The sequence below is a fragment of the Pinus tabuliformis genome, chromosome 4_1, assembly GCF_031772625.1.
Source record: "Pinus tabuliformis cultivar Carrire ecotype Pingquan chromosome 4_1, CPIR1, whole genome shotgun sequence".
Taxonomy (NCBI): Eukaryota; Viridiplantae; Streptophyta; class Pinopsida; order Pinales; family Pinaceae; genus Pinus; species Pinus tabuliformis.
In genome coordinates, this window is record NC_142303.1 from 432,113,819 (window position 1) to 432,131,096 (window position 17,278).

The window sequence follows — 17,278 nt, forward strand, 5'->3', positions numbered from 1 at the left end:
ATAGGAATTTTAATGCGGCCTGACATGGGGCCGCATTAAGACGATTCAACACGTCGCTAAGTGATGAGAGAGAAAAATCACTTAGCGGCGTGTTGTATCGCCTTAATATTAAAATTCCTATAGGGTAACAAATAGAAATCTCCATACATTTAGGTCCATCCCCAGAGTAATTATTTGTTTCTCTTACTCACTCTCTAGGCCCTCGGTTAGTTGATTACATCATCACGCCTTGACCTGTTGGGGCGTTCATTTATTTCTTCTATTTCCCCACAGTAAACTCAACGAAGAAATTGGCTACTGTATTTAATGTTCCCACGATAACGTGTCTGGTATGGTATAGACTCTAGGGCGATTCCTATTTCCAATCCCATAGGAAATTTATTGCGCCTGACATGCGCCCGAGATAGCCATATATAACACGCCAGTATTTTTTTTCTCTGTAGCCATCACCACCGGCGTGTTATATATGGCTATCTCGGGCGCGTGTCAGGGCGCAATAAATTTCCTATGGGATTGGAAATAGGAATCGCCTAGACTCTAGGGTGTTAACTCGAGCCGCTGACCAAGAATTCATCGCAATCGATGCGTTCACATGGGCATTTGAATGAAGACATGCGCTGGCTAGAAGGCTCAGCTAGATAGAGAGTATCCTGGGTGTGGAAAATGGCCTCTCTCATGGACCAAATTTAGCGCCATTATTAACAGTTAAAGAGCAACTATGGAGCAATTTTTTTTGTTTTGTTTTTGTTTTAGTGCACCATGCGACGTCATATTGCTTCGGTGATGCAGTTGGCGGGATTGAATGAAAGCTGGACAGTTCAATTAATGGGGAATCAATGGAGCAGGTGAGGTGTCGTAATTGTCAGGCTCTACTACGTTGAGGTGCAAACTTCATGTTTCTGGTTCAGGCATTTAATGAAAACAGGGCATTTGGTGTGAAAATTAATGATTATGGTTCTGTCACTTAGACTTTACAGCATATATCATGAAGTCGCACCTTCCTTGCATGAGGAACCGGGAGCTATTGTTTGACGGGCTTGGAAAGTGTTATGATTCTCTGAAACCAGCCAGAAGCTGGAGCTCTTTGTGCTGTGAAATTTGGGTAATTTTTTGGTGGAGCAGATGGCCAAGGAGCAGGCCTTTTTGTCTACTGAGATTGTGAACCAGGGAGTGCAGGAATCAGGCCCAAATGCTGGATCCTTGACATTTTCTGTTAGAGTCAGGAGACGGCTTCCTGACTTTCTACAGTCTGTGAATTTGAAGTATGTGAAGCTGGGATACCATTATTTGATCAGCCATGCTGTTTATCTCTTCTCAGTGCCTGTTCTGCTGCTGGCCTTCAGTGCAGAGATTGGTAGCTTGAGCCAGCAAGATCTATGGAGGTTGTGGGAGCAACCCCACTTTGATGTGACCACCATGCTCACGTTCTCTGGGGCAACAGTGTTCATGCTGTGCCTCTATTTCATGTCGCAGCCTCGTTCCGTTTATCTGGTGGACTTTGCTTGTTTCAAACCATCGGATGAGCTTAAGGTAAGTCTTTCTTAACGAGTCTACAGTGATTGGTTCTGTGTGTTCAGATCTGCCTATTGATTTCTCCTTACCAGAATGGTTATGGTAGTGCACTTGGTTTCAGTTTCTATGAAGTGGGCTTTGACTGGTTTTGCTGAGCATGGTGTATTCTTAAGTTTTAGCTATTTCTTTGAAGGTTTCATTTTGTTCTATACCAGATGTTTAACAGAGGGAATTTTAAGACCAGATATGCTTTGAGAGATATGCCTTGAGTTTGATGGTTTTTATGGCTAGATATGAGTTTGCTGGTTTTTATGGCCAGATATGCCTTGAGTTCATTGATTTTTATGGAGATTGTAGTGATTTTTATGGAGATTGTAGTGAACTGTTGGTCAATTTATCTTTGCTAAAGTGCTCCACAACCCCTTAGAGATCTCCGATAAAAAGTCAACCTTATGTGCCTTTAACAACTGTTGACTTCGCTCATATCCATTAAAATGTTTTAAATATACAATTCAAATCTCACAACATTACAACATTGTCAGGACATTATCCTAAAATTGTCCTTATACAATGTGCTCCACAACCCTTAACCCTTAGAGATCTGAGATAAAAAGTCAACCTTTTATGCCTTTGACAACTGTGTGACTTTACTCCTATCCCTTCAAATATTTTAAATATGCAATGCAAACCTCATAGATCCATTAAAATATTTTAGATATGCAATTCAAACCTCACAATATTGTTAGGAGATTGTCTTTGTGGAGGGTTCTCCATAACCCTTAGAGATCTGAGATAAAAGACAAGGTTTTTCATGAACCTAGAGATTTTTATCACATAATGGAACCTTGACATGGATCTATGCTCAGCCATCAAATACTTGTAGATGGTTTGGAAAGTTTAAACCTGGAAATAGCTTTGACATTATAAGATTCAGAGTACAATGTTTTAAAACTTGTAGCTAGATTATTGATTTAAACAAGCAGGTTTAGAATGTAATATACAGGGAGGCTTCAGAACAGCTATGTGCTCAACTGGCTTTAAATTAGGGTTGTTATAAACTTAATGCATACCTTGACATTTCCACCCCTTAAACAAGCTGAGTTGAATGCAGATTATTGTGTTAACTCTTCAATAAACAAGTAGATTAAAATAGAGTAAGGGTGGTTTGGGTAATAATATAGATATTTTATACACATTTATGATAGCAAGTTTTAGGCTCTTCTCGGACAAAGGCAATGTCAAGTATTTATCATATAATAAAAATGTTTAATATGGGAAATTGGTCTTATTAATAAAAGTATTTTATTTATATTAATATTATATTTATATTTTATATTTTTATAATGTGATTAATTTGAAAAATTATTTAATCAAAAATATTTTTAAATAGATAAATAAAATATTATTATTTTTTATGAACTTTTATGTATAAAAATATAAAAGTAATATCTTTATAACCAATATAATTTTTGAAATATAATATTATATTAATTTAAACAATTATTTTATACAATTTAAAAAAAAATCATTTTTAATTTAATTATTAATATGATATTTATATAATTTTTAAAGTAAAAAAATAAATATAAAATATTATTTTTTGTTTTAATTTAATTTAATTTCTTATATTTAAAATATATTATTTTGAAAACTAAATCAGATTTATTTTATATATAGATTTTTGAGATATTAAATTGGGTTTTATACTTAAAACATATTATTTTGAAAATTAAATCAGATTTATTTTATATATAGATTTTTGAGATAATAAATTGGGTTTTTTCAATTATGGGACGTCATCAAATTTCTTAAATTTGATATTATTTTAATCATTTAATTTTAAATGTGTTTGGTTTCACAGATTTAATTGTTTAAAATTTTGTATATGCTTTGTTTTCTTAGACATTTAAATTTTTATTTATTTTGATTTTTATAGATTTTTTTTTAATTTTTCAATTTTATAAATTTTGAATTTTTAAAAAATCAATATTTTAAAAATATAATTTTAATTTTTTATTATTATTTAATTTAAATAAATTTAAAAATAACAATAAATAAATTGATTTTTATTTTTTAGTATATATTTTTTATTTATATATATTTTTTCTCTGATATAGTCTGTTGATCTTGTTTCTCATTTTTATGTTGATGTTACTTCTCCTTTTTGTTTTGATGATAAATCTAGATAAAAGTTAGAAACAGGTTGACCCTACATATAAAACTACACAAATAACGTTATTTAAAATTATATTTATATCTATGAAAAACACAGCGCTGAATCCTGCATTCTTAAGTATAAATTTTTGAATTTGTTTATATAAATCTATAAATATGTTTATATTTTTTTTCCCTGTATTCAAGCAAACTATTGTGATCCATAATAAATTAAACAAAGTTTTTAGATAGAATCCTTTCAAACCAACAAATATGGTTAATCATAAGGCCAAAATATATGAAAAACACAGCATCACACAAACAATACAGCATCGCATGCAGCTTGCTGGTCTATTTAATGATATATATGAAACAGTAAAGCATCACATGCAGCCCACTGAATTTTTTAATTTTTTGAGCATTGCTCGTATGTAACCAGATCTCCAAAGAGGATTTCATATCCCTTGCCAAGAAGTCCGGGAACTTCGACGATGCCAGCCTGGAGTTTCAGAAGAGAATCCTGGAAAGATCTGGTCTGGGCGACGAAACCTACTTGCCCAAAGCAGTAATGAACCCGGGACTGTGCTCCACAATGAAGGAGGGCAGAGCCGAAGCAGAAATGGTGTTGTTTGGCGCCCTGGACGAGTTATTCGAGAAATGCAAAGTTCGGCCCAAGGACATTGGAATCCTGGTCGTGAATTGCAGCCTGTTCAACCCCACGCCCTCTCTGTCAGCAATGATCATAAACCACTACAAGATGAGGGGCAACATCCTGAGCTTCAACCTGGGAGGCATGGGGTGCAGTGCAGGGATTATATCTCTGGACCTGGCACGAGATATGCTGCAAGCCCATCCCAACAGCCATGCCGTTGTGGTGAGCACAGAGATGATCACATTCAACTGGTACACAGGGGCAGAACGCTCCATGCTCATGCCCAATTGCTTCTTTCGCATGGGGGGAGCAGCAATTCTGTTATCCAACAAGAGAAGGGACCGCAGGAGAGCAAAATACAGCCTGTCACACATTGTCAGAACTCATAAGGGGGCCGATGACAGAAGCTTCCGCTGTGTGTATCAGCAAGAAGATGATAAACGCAAGAAGGGTTTGTCAGTTTCCAGAGACCTGCTAGAAATTGGGGGCCATGCCCTGAAGGCCAATATCACAACCTTAGGACCCCTGGTTCTGCCCCTGTCTGAACAGCTACTATTTCTTGCCACACTTATAGGCAGAAAGGTCCTAAAAATGGATCATGTCAAACCCTACATACCCGATTTCAAGCTCGCCTTCGAGCATTTCTGCATCCATGCCGGTGGGAAGACTATTCTGGACGAGTTGCAGAACAATTTGGGGCTCACCAACAAGCACATGGAGCCATCCAGGATGACTCTGCACAGGTTTGGGAATACTTCAAGCAGCTCGCTGTGGTATGAGCTGGCCTACATGGAAGCCAAGCATCAGATCAAGAAGGGAGACAGGGTATGGCAGATTGCATTTGGGTCGGGATTCAAGTGCAACAGTGCTGTGTGGAAGACTCTGAGGACTGTGAAACGATCCACAAAGAATCCATGGCTGGACTGCGTTGATAGGTACCCTGTGGAGATCCCCGATGTCCAGAAGGTGTGAGGAAAAAATGGAACAGGGCAGGTCAGATCCTCCATCAAAGTATGTGGGATAACAGTAATTTGTGTTTAATTCTCTCTTGTTTGTTTTTATTGTGGCGCAGAGACATGTACTGCATTGGGTGCTGCTCAAAAAATTTGGACAAAACAGTTATGTTGTTTGTGCTTTTTCTTTGAAGATTGTGTTTGCTGCATTTTTATATATAACCGTAACTAGACTAAGATTGAAGAATCTGATTTTTATAAGACTGTAACTAGATTAAGATCAAGACTTTGGTCTGAGGTCTGTGTATCAGTTCAAACTTGAAATTCCATCCATCCAATTTAACTGCTTTTGTGACTATCTAGATACACCTGGTGCTCTCGAGAATTCAGCTGCAGACTGGAATTCGTTAGCCTGGCTTATGATTAAATTGAAATGTAATATGTTTCATTATATATATTATTATGAAATGTAATATATTTCATTATATATATTATTATTATTTTGTATTATTATTAATATTATTAATTTTTTATTTCTATATAGTTAGATTAAGTATATATAGATATTGGCCAGTTTTATTTATTTTAATGGTTTATAACATGAAAGTTTAATTTACTTAATAAATATGTTAATGATTAAATTTGTGATAAAATAATTCTCTTACATTTATAAATAATAAATTAATCAAATTCTTATTCTTAACAATGTTAACCTTGTTAAATTTAACACTTTACTTGTTTTAAGCGAAGTGAGCATTTCACTTGTTATGCCGAGGCGTGCAATCAAGAGTATCAAGAGAGGGCATTGGTTTTATTTGTCACGCCTAGGTAAAGAAAACACTTCACTGAGGGCATCGCTTTGGTTATGTTATTTTTTTACATGTTTTTTAAATTATTATTATTATTTTAAAATGTTTTATTATGTATTTATAATTTGAATGCTCATATATAATTGAATTTGATTGAATTTTAAGGTTAGATTTCCGGTCAAAATTATTGGTTTCAACAGGAGTAGTGGTCATTATGACATTTTTAAAGGAGAATGATGATGGTGATGGAACTTTTTTGATAGGATTTGATGGGAAAACCACTTTGTGATGAACATTTTGCTGGTTAGATTCTATCTTTGGACATTGCCATTTTTTAAGGAATTCAAACTCTTGATACTAGTGCTCGAACAATCTATAAGATCATTGTTCTTTGATTGTGGCACTTGATAGATGTAGGTACTCCTCATCTTTCTTTTATATCTTCAAGAATAGAGCTTAGCAAAACTACTTTGTACAATTCTTTGTAATCAACTTAAATAGAGAACAACGAAACATTGGGCTATTTCTTCTTGCTTAGACACAATGTTGGATTATATATTGAATGCATATCCAATAGTTGATTTTCTATGATGTAGATCACCAATCAAAGTTGAAAAATCTAACCAATTAACATTCCAATTATTAGTGTATTCAATATGAAAATCAGTAGTTCCCTTTAAGTATAGACATATTCTCTTAGTTGCTTTCCAATGACCTTCATGTATCTTAACAATGAACTGTCTATGTATGTTGACTAAATTATGTAATATTGGTCTTTTGGTTGAGTAGCTTAAGCTCCCCAACAATGATCCTACACAAAGTAGCATTTACTTCTTTTGTATTATCATCAATATAAAACTTAGCATTTTGTTTTAGTGGAGAAACTCTTTTGCATGCTCACTTTTAGTGATCAAAGTCTTATCATCTTCCTTCTACCCCTGAATGGTTGAACAATTATATATATATATATATATATATATATATATATATATATAATTCATATTATAATTATTTTTTGATTTATTCAATCCAACCTATGACACTCGTTATGATTAAAATGTCAACACAATGAAATCAATGCAATTCATTTTCTTAATGCAAATGTTTGGATCACTCTAAAATGTCAACAATGAAATCAATGCAATTCGTTTTCTTAATGCAAATGTTTGGATCACTCTTACTTTTCATGCATTCTTGATGAAAGAATTTATCAGTTTCTCATTCCATGCTCTCGAACCTTGTTTGATACCATAAAGTGCCTTCTCTAACTTGCATACAAGATGTTTTTGTCCCTGTATTACAAATCTTTTTAATTGAAAGAGATGCACTTATTTTAATTCATCATTCAAATATGTGATGGTTCTTTACATCAATATGATGTTATGCCCAAATTATGTTTGGTAGCAAGTGCATTCATAAGTGTTCTGATGTTCAATTCCACTAGAAGTGCAAAATTTGTGTTTTAGCAATCTATTTTTTGGTGAACTCTTATGCCATTAATCTACCTATAAATTTGTCTATGCTATGGTTATTATTGAATTTAGACTTGCACAACGGCTTGAGCTTCTAGGAACTTTATTTTTACGTAGTTTAGTTTGTTTCCAATTGTTATTTTTCACTTTGGAATTATATTCCTCTTGCTTTTTAAAAAATGTCAAGGTTCATAAAAACTTGTAACCTTGGATATTAAAGTGTAAACTTTATACTTCATTGATGTCTCCATTTCCCTTATTGATTATCTTAGCGCTTCATTGCTTGGCAAAGTTCTGCTCTATTTCTTGGTGTACTCCCATTACTTGTGGTTTCAATGCTAAATCAAATTTTGACACCATCTTGTTGATATTCAATTTCATGTACTTTTGCACTTTCAATGCCTTCTTGAGGAAGTTTTCATACATCTTCTTGTTTTCTTCTTGAATATCGCTTGCTTACTCCCAAAATATGACATACCTACTTACAAAAAGGCTTCATTAGTAAAAGTATTATACATTTTGTAAGCCTTACGGTTTGCACAATAACCAATGCAAATTTATTTACAGATTTTTATAAAATTTCTTTTTATTTTTGTTTGGACCATGGAAAAGTGCTTTGCTCCCAAAAACTCTCAAATTATCGACCATTGACTTATGTCCATTCAAAGCTTCATATGGAGTTTTATTCTCTAAAAGCTTGGGTGGACTATTATTTTGTAAATAAATAGCTGTACTTACAACTTTACCTACAAACTAATAGGGAGTTTCTTACTTTTGAGCATGCTTTTGGAACATTCAATTATTGCTTTCTTATTCCTCTTAGCCAAATCATTTAGTTGAGGGGTATGTGGAATTATACACTGTTTCTGAATTTCATCACCTTTGCAATACTTAACATATTATTTTGAAGTGTATTGTCCCCCTTGATTTGATCTATTTTTTTTACATGTTTACTTTTCTACATTTCAATTGAATTTATATACTTTTTGATATAGTAAAAACCATCACTTTTTTTAATGAAATAAATCGTTGTTCTATTATCAAGGAATATTTATTCGAATTGGATCATTATATTATTTTTCATCTATATTGATGCTTTTAGAGTGGTAAAAATTGGAGGAGTCAAGTTGTAGGGTCATTTTAATGGTAGGTCCTAATTTGGAGAATTAGGGTTTGAAAGCTCTCAGAGCCATTTTAAGGCACTAAATGATATTTTTGTAGGTACAAAATTTCCCTCCTTAGTGTTGGAACTTAGGATGCTAATCTACACTAGAGAACTTTCCAATGGTGTAAGAATCATGTCTAGTGGAGTTCATATGCATAAGTTAATGCCTCTTACAAGATGACCTACCATGTTGAGCACCATGATATGAGAGGGTGCCACATTGACTCTTGTTACTCATGCATATTGGGTTTGCCACTTGTGGACTTTCAAGAATACTATAGAAGTTCCAAAATTGTAACTTTAATTGAGGGTTGGTACAGTGAAATCTTACCCCATAGTTGGCTATTAGGCTATTTAATATCAAACCTCTAGAAGGAGTGGAGACATTGTATTATGTTCCATAATTGAGTAGAGAAACCGGGAGTGGGAAGTTCAAGAGAAGAACAAAGGGGATTAGGTTTTGTAGTGGCATTACAAGAAATAGGTTTCTGAGATAACTCCATAGAGGGTAACTCTTCTTTTGTATTTTCAAATTTCCACATTGGAGAAAAGAGAACAAAGTAGCTTCACTTTTTAGTTGGGTTTTCTCTTGTGAAGGTTTACCATGGAAAAATTTGTAACTACTGTGTATATTTCTTTCTATTATATATTTCATGGATTTCAACTAATTTGTTTTTTAAACATAAAAACAGTGAGTAAAGAATATAAGATTTAAAGGGAATTAACATTAATAGTAACTATTTTATCACTTTCATAGGATCTCTTGTAATGAACCATTCTAGTGGAAGCCCATGGCTGGTTATAGATAAAATATGGGAAAATATGAGATTCCCCTAAGTGAATCAATTTACAATGTCTCACACACATTAGCATGCACTAATTTGAGGAAATCTCCCTCTCTTTCTCATATATATATATATATATATATATAACCTTGAGGGTTAGTTTAATTGGTCGAGTTCTTATCACTAAATCACTTCACTAATGGGAGGTTGTGGGGTCAATTCTCCTCGATGCCCCTAGGGTTAGGCTCTGCTAATAAGCTGATAGATGTGATTCCTTTGGGTGGATTTGCTTGGATATTTCCTCGAAATATATATATATATATATATATATATATATATATATATATATATATAGTAACATCAAAGTTTATATAGACCTCCCATTCTCATTCCTTATACTATGACTTTGTAGTGATCTTACGTCTTCACATGACCACTTCACTTCACAAATTCAACTTTTAGACATCTTTGTAATTATTAAAATTGAGAATAAGTCTTCTTAATACATACAACATATTTTTTATTTGTTTCACATGAATATTAGATAAATTAACTTATACATAACCATATCCTTTTATTTCATAACATAACTCATCATCTAGATAGATCATAGTGCCATTAGTATTCTCACAATAAGTTCTAAACTAATATCTATTACTAGTAATATTAATAGATGCCCCTTAATTAATGAACCATACATTACAATCATATCTTTTCGTAGATAGGGTTTCATATGAAATAAATGACTTTAGGTTTTTGAGGTCATCACTAAGCTCTGCCTATCTATCAACAAAGTTGCATTTTTCTCTTCTATATGTGGACTCATTAGATTTTTTTTTCCTACATTCATAGGCATGGTGTCCAAAGTTACCACAATAGTTACATGTACTGCTTCTTCACTGATAATATTCAATGGATATTATAGGTTTGCTACATTGAAAATTGATGATATTCCAATGCCTTGAGGAAGTTCTAATTCATAGGCATTGGAAGAAAAATTCCTTAGAATTTTACATGGAACAACTTTCTTGAGCTTGATTGTTTTATGTTCCCACAAGAAACCTTTCCTTCCTCAAATATTCCATCACTAGGTCACCAACCTCAAAATTCAGTGGTCTTCTTTTCACATCTACTCATTATTTGTACTTGTTGTCATTTTCCTGCAATTGATGCTTGACTCTTTCCCGTAACTCTTGCATACTTATTGCAAAATCCTCACCTTCTTGAATTTTGAGCTCCTTTCCCAAATTCCTTAATTCATACACTCCCATAGGGTGCATTCCATAAAATATTCGGAATGGGCTCATCCCTGTAGTCCTATTAGGTGATTCATTGTAGGAAAACTTAGCTTGAGCAAGTATTTGATACCATTGCTTGGGATGTTCGTTCATCAAACATATCAGAATGTACCTGAGACTTTTATTCACCACCTTTGTCTATTCATCTGTTTGGGGGTGATAAGTTGAATTGAAGTTTAAACTAGTGCCTATTTTCTTCCATAAAGTTCTCCAAAAGTGGCCCATGAAACTTGTATACCTATATGATACAATGGTTTTGGGATTTCGATGCAACCTTACAATTTCTTTAAAGAATAAATTTTCCGCATTAGCTGCATTAGTAGTTTTTGTACAAGCAATAAAATGTGCCATTTTGGAAAACATATCCATAATTATAAAAATGGAATTGTTACCTCTCTATGTCCGAGGTAAACCCATAACAAAGTTCATGCTAACAGAATCCTAAGGCCTATTGGTAATTGGAAATGGTTTATACAATCCTACATTCTCACTCATACCCTTTGTTTGCTAACATACTCTACATTTTTTGCACAAATCTTTTCACAATAGCTTGTATACTTGGCCAATAATAAAAATAATTTAGTACAAGAAAAGTTTTAACAACTCCAAAATGTCCAACCAATCCTCCACTATGCTTCTCTTTGATCAAGTTGTCCCTCATGGAACATTTAGGAATACAAAGCTTACTATCTTTTAACAACAAACCTTCTTGGGTCACGTAAATTGACCATGGAGTTGAATTCACGCTCACTAGGTTTTCACATCATGTTGTAGAAATTCTCACAATAGATTAATCTGATTATGCAAATGTACTAAAGCAAAATATTTAATCTACTTCTACCATCAAACTTGCGGAAGCTTAATTGATTTGAGCAAGATAAAACAGAACACATATAACCGAGAAGAAGAATCAATCACACATGAAATAGAAAAGAATACTCTGGGGAAAGCCTCAACTAAAAACCTCACTATGTATATTATCATACAAGTGGAAATATCTCAGAATTACACAAAGCTTTAGCTCTCACAACTATCCAGTTCTCAGTAAAATCCCTCATTGCTCATAGACAGACTAGACAACTCATATGCCTTTCCCTCTGTCCTCTAAGCCTCCTATTTCCTTGCGCTGTTTTCCCTGGGTGTTCCTGCTGTAACCTTGTGTGACACTGATCTCACACTGCTCCAACACACTGTAAAACTGCGCAAATCTCAAGGAATGAATTCCTTCTGCATGCAAGATATTTTCTTATAGGAAAATTCTAGCAACTGATAGTACACTGTCCCTGCCTTAAATCTCAACTGGGCCTTTGTCTGAACTGACATGCATGAGTTATTTATGAGAGAATATTCAGTTATCTAGAGTACACTAGTTTCATGCATGCATGCATTAACTGACTGAACTCACAATCAGTTCCACACACTGTTTGGAACTAATCTAACTGGACCTAACTCAGTTAACTAAGCTAACTAATTACAACTCATCCTTATCTCTTTAATTAAGGGATAACTTCCTTAATCAAAGGGATAACTGTTGCATGACTTCACAAAGACTTCATGTTTGAATTTCCCCATCTAATTAACTCATGATTAATTAATTATTTATTTTTCAAATCGCTGGTGAGACTAAATTCGAATTTTAATTCTCAATTTTAATTCAAGGACAAATTAAAATTGGAATATCTTGAAATTTTGTCTATAGCAATGTTATTTTTAGCATTTCTTGTTGCTATTTTCAACATTCCCTCTCAACAAGAAAGGGATTATCTGCTACCCCGATCCTGTCTCTATGGAATTTGAATTTACACTTTGACAATGCCTTAGTCAAAATGTCAGCATCTTGCTCCTCGGTCGAAATATACTGCAACAACATGATCCTCCTCGCCACACAACCTCTGAGATGATGATACTGAATGTTGATATGCTTGGACTTGTCATGAAATACTAGATTCTCAGAGAGTCTAATACAACTCTGATTATCACAATAGATCACAGTTGGATCCATCCTCTGTTCAAACAAACCAACTAGAATTTTCCGCATCCAAATGGCCTCACATGCTACCTGACTTGCAGCCATGTATTCAGCTTCTGCTGAGCTGAGTGCAACTGACCTTTGTTTCTTGTTGTACCAAGAAATTGCAGCTGAACCAAGGTTGAAAATTCCTCCTGATGTGCTCTTCCGATCTGATGGAATCCCTACCCAATCTGCACTGTGAAGTCCTGTAGCTTCACTCCTTCTGACCGTCTGTACCATAATCCATATTGAGATGTGCCTCTGAGGTATCTCAAATCATGCTTAGCGGCCTTCCAAAACAACTTGGTAGGCTGAACCATAGCTTGACTCAGCTGGTTCACCACATAGCACAAATCTGGTTGTGTGTTCACTAAGTACATTAGTGAACCCACAAGCTGCCGATACACAGTTGCTTCTACTACTTCTCCTGAAGTAGCGTCCTTCTTCCTCTAGTTACCTGCTAGAGGAGTCTACATGCGCTTGCTCTTCTCCATGTGGAATCTCCTGAGTATCTCATTGGCATACTTGCCTTGAGACAAACAAATCCCCATCCTTCTGCCACACTTCCATGCCTAGAAAGCAGTGCATGAGACCCATGTCTTTCATCTCGAATTCTCTTGCAAGGTCCTCCTTGCAAGACATGATCAACTAATCATCACTCGTCAATATCAGATCATCAACATAAAGAAAAATGATCAAATGCTTACCTTCCACCATGATTTGGTATAGGTTCGCATCCGTTTCACTCTTTGTGAAGCCCAACCCGGTGAAGTAGTTGTCAATTCTGGTGTACCAAGCACGAGGTGCTTGCTTTAGCCCGTACAAAGCTTTTTTGAGTCGGCACACATGCGACTCACGATCAAAGGTCTCAAAACCTTTCGGCTGCTCTATGTACACCTCTTCCTCAATCTTTCCATTGAGGAAGACAATCTTCACATCCATCTGATGGATCTTCCAACCCATCTGTGCTGATAGTGCCAACCTCGATCTGATAGATGAGTGCCTCACTACAGGAGAAAAAGTCTCATCATAGTCGATCCCCTCGACCTATGAGAAACCACGGGCAACAAACCTTGCCTTATGTTTCTCCACACTACCGTCAACAGCTTGCTTTACCCTGTAAAACCAATGGGAACTCACAACTGACTTGTTCTCCGGTTTTGGAACCACATCCCAAACACTGTTATGAACTATGGAGTCATACTCCACCATAGCATCAATGCAAATCCACTGCTGCAGTGCTTCCTCAAAGGAAGATGGCTCAGTCTCAACACATTCCCCAACAAGGGCCATGTATCCAGTGTACTTATCATGTGACCTCTTCTGTCTACGCTACGCTAAGAAGATGGTTCTCCCTCATTCTCTCTCGCATCTGACAATAATATGTCAGCTTCTCTCATATGCTTCCACCCATCTCTGGAAGACTCTACTTGAGTGGACGGCTCCACTCCTGGAACCTCTGCATGTGACTGCTCCACATCAGTCTGAGGCTCCTCCTCCTTAGGAACCAAAAGTTCCTCCATAGCCTGTAGTTGGAGCTCCCTCTCAAGGGAAACTTGCATGGCCTTCTGTGCATCAAACTTAAGATCTCTGCGAACCACTGTCCTCCGACTGGTAGGCAAGTACACCCGATAGTTGTGGGGTGTGTTAGTGTACCCCACAAGTATCCCCAACTTCGCTGTCAGCTCAAGCTTCTTCCGGGCATCCTTGGTCACATGGAAAAATACCAATGAGCCAAAGATCCTGAAGTGACTCACATCTGGTCTCTTCCCGGAGAAAGCTTCCTCTGGTGTCTTCATCCCAAGTATGTGATGCGGGCTTTTATTCTGCAAATAGACCGCTATTTTGCATGCTTCAGCCCACAAATGAAGTGGTAGGCCTTGGTCATGCAGCATCGCCTGAGCTGCCCCCACAAATGTTCTGTTCTTCCTTTTGGCCACTCCATTCTGTTGTGGGTAATGGGGTGTCGTCAACTCCTGTTTAATTCCTTTCGCCGCACAAAAGTCCTTAAAATCTTGAGAGACATACTCTCCACCATTGTCACTTCTTAAGGCCCTGATCTTCTTTCCTGATTCTTTCTCAACCAAAGCTTTGAACTCACAAAACTTTGAGAATGTTTGATCCTTCTTTTGTATGAAATAGATTTAGCATTTACGAGAAAAATATCAATGAAAATCACATAATACCTTTGTTTCGCGGTGGAGGCTGTCGAGAATGGTCCACACACCTTTGTATGAACTCGCTCCAAGATTGCTTCAGCTCGACTGTTTCGATCATGAAAGGAAGACTTTGCATACTTTCCCAAGGTACAACCTTTGCATGTGTCCACTTGCTCAAATTTCCCTTGGGAAGTCCAGTAGAAATCTGTTGCATTATCTTCAAGGCCCCATGATGCAAGTGGCCCAACCTCCTATGCCATAACTCACCAATATTTTGGCTTTGCATCAATTTTGCTTTGGAACTCATTGCAGCACATTCATCTACCTCCATCTTGTAGAGATTCTTCACTCGAATCCCAATCCTCTTGGTCTGACTCGTGGCTATGTGTCTCAGGAACACCTTTCCTTCACTGAAGACTACATCATAGCGTTTGTCTTCCACCATCACGACAGATACCGAGTTTTTCTTTAATCCAAGCACATACTTTACATCAATAAGGGTGAGAGGAGCTCCATGCTTCCTTTGAAACACAACTGTACCTTCACCTGAAATACGGTACTTTCCATCATCGCCCATCTCTATGCGCATCTTGAGGTCTTTCTCCTCCAAGGTACTGAATAAACTCTTATTGCAGGTAATGTGGAATGAGGCTCCACTTTCCAGGTACCAAACACAACCGACCATCGATGAAACGATGCATGCGATGAGGGTAAAATCCAATTCGAACCGAGAGGCTAGTGCTTCACCTTCTGATCCTTTGGAGGATCCCTTTTTGGATTTCTTTAATCAACAATTAGTTGCATAATGGCCCACCTCATGAAAATTAAATCATCTCACTTTAGATTTGTCAATCTTCTTCCCACCATGAGAAGAACTCGATTTGGAATGGGAAGCCTTCTCTTTCCCTTTCCTTGCCTTACTTGCTAAGGCTAGATTTTCTTCATCATCATGCTTGTATGAAGAACCATCTCTGGTGCTCCTCCTGATCTCCTCCTGCATCAGATCCGATCACAGTCGTTCCCAATCTGACAATTTCTTTCTTCCATTCACTGAGTCCTGGCAGCTATGCCAACTCTTAGGAAGACTGAGGATAGAAAGACTCACCATATCATCATCGACTGTCGTTATTCCTACACTTCCAAGCTCATCTCTGCAGGCGGTGAGCTTGTTCAGATATGTAGAAATAGTGTCACCTTTTTCACACTTGATTTTCCGAAACTTGTCCTTGAGCACCAGCTTCCTCTAGTCGCTAATGTTCTAATATATGTCCTTCAATGTCTTTCACATTGAAAACGGAGTCTCCTTCCCATGGAGACTCGAGATAATATGGTCTCGAACTCCCTCCAGAAGCATCCTCCTCGTCTCTTCCATTCACCGAGTCCTGGTAGCTATGCCAGCTCTTAGGAAGACCGAGGAGAGCAAGACTCACCATATCATCATTGGCTGTCATTATTCCTACACTTCCAAGCTCATCTCTGTAGGTGGTGAGCTTGTTTAGATATGTAGAAATAGTGTCACCTTTTTCACACTTGATTTTCTGAAGCTTGTCCTTAAGCGCCAGCTTTCTCTGGTCGCCGCTGTTCTGATAGGTCCTTCAATGTCTTCCACATTGAAAACGGAGTCTCATTCCCATGGAGACTCAAGACAATATGGTCTCGAACTCCCTCCAGAATAACCCTGCTCGCCTTCACCACACACTTCTTCCATTCCGCTAATTCTTGGGCATTAGCTGCTGCTGGCTTGGGGATTTCTTGATCAATGAAATCCTTCAAACCATTGTCTTCTAATACTGCTTCCATGCGATCCTTCCATGCTATGTAATTCGATTTGTCATCTAGTGCATACTCGAGTCTCAAGCCATTGAACGCCATTGGAAAACTTAGAGGTGTGATAAGAATTTGATTTTCTACCTGCAATCAAGAAATTCAACTTCGAATTTTCCCTTCTCAGTATGTTGTTCACAACTCTGATCACCTTTGCTCTGATACCATGTAGAAATTCTCACTGTAGATTAATATGATTATGCAATGTACTAAAGCAAAATACTTAATCTACTTCTACCATCAAACTTGCGGAAGCTTAAATGATTTGAGCAAGATCAAACAGAACACATATAACAAAAAAGAAGAATCAATCACACATGAAACACAAAATAATACTCTGGGGAAAGCCTCAGCTAAAAACCCCGCTATCTGTATTATCATACAAGTGGAAATATCTCAAGATTACACAAAGCTTTAGCTCTCACATCGATCCAACTCTCAGTACAATCCCTCTCACTACTCATAGACAGACTAGACAACTCAT

At 36.4% G+C, this 17,278-nt stretch overlaps 1 protein-coding gene across 1 annotated transcript; it reads left to right on the forward strand.

Moving 5' to 3' along the window:
- Positions 1–991: 991 nt before the first annotated feature.
- Positions 992–5,629, forward strand: KCS10 (3-ketoacyl-CoA synthase 10). The gene is made up of 2 exons (XM_089419899.1): positions 992–1,530; positions 4,106–5,629. Exons 1-2 carry the CDS (start codon positions 1,123–1,125, stop codon positions 5,288–5,290), a joined length of 1,593 nt encoding a protein of 530 aa, XP_089276025.1. The 5' UTR covers positions 992–1,122; the 3' UTR covers positions 5,291–5,629.
- The last annotated feature ends 11,649 nt before the right edge of the window (positions 5,630–17,278 follow it).

Excerpts from the sequence above, each read along its gene's own strand:
- KCS10 (XM_089419899.1), top strand. The coding sequence starts at position 1,123 with ATGGCCAAGGAGCAGGCCTTTTTGTCTACTGAGATTGTGAACCAGGGA. Across the intron at positions 1,531-4,105 it reads AACCATCGGATGAGCTTAAG|ATCTCCAAAGAGGATTTCAT; the intron begins GTAAGTCTTTCT and ends GTATGTAACCAG.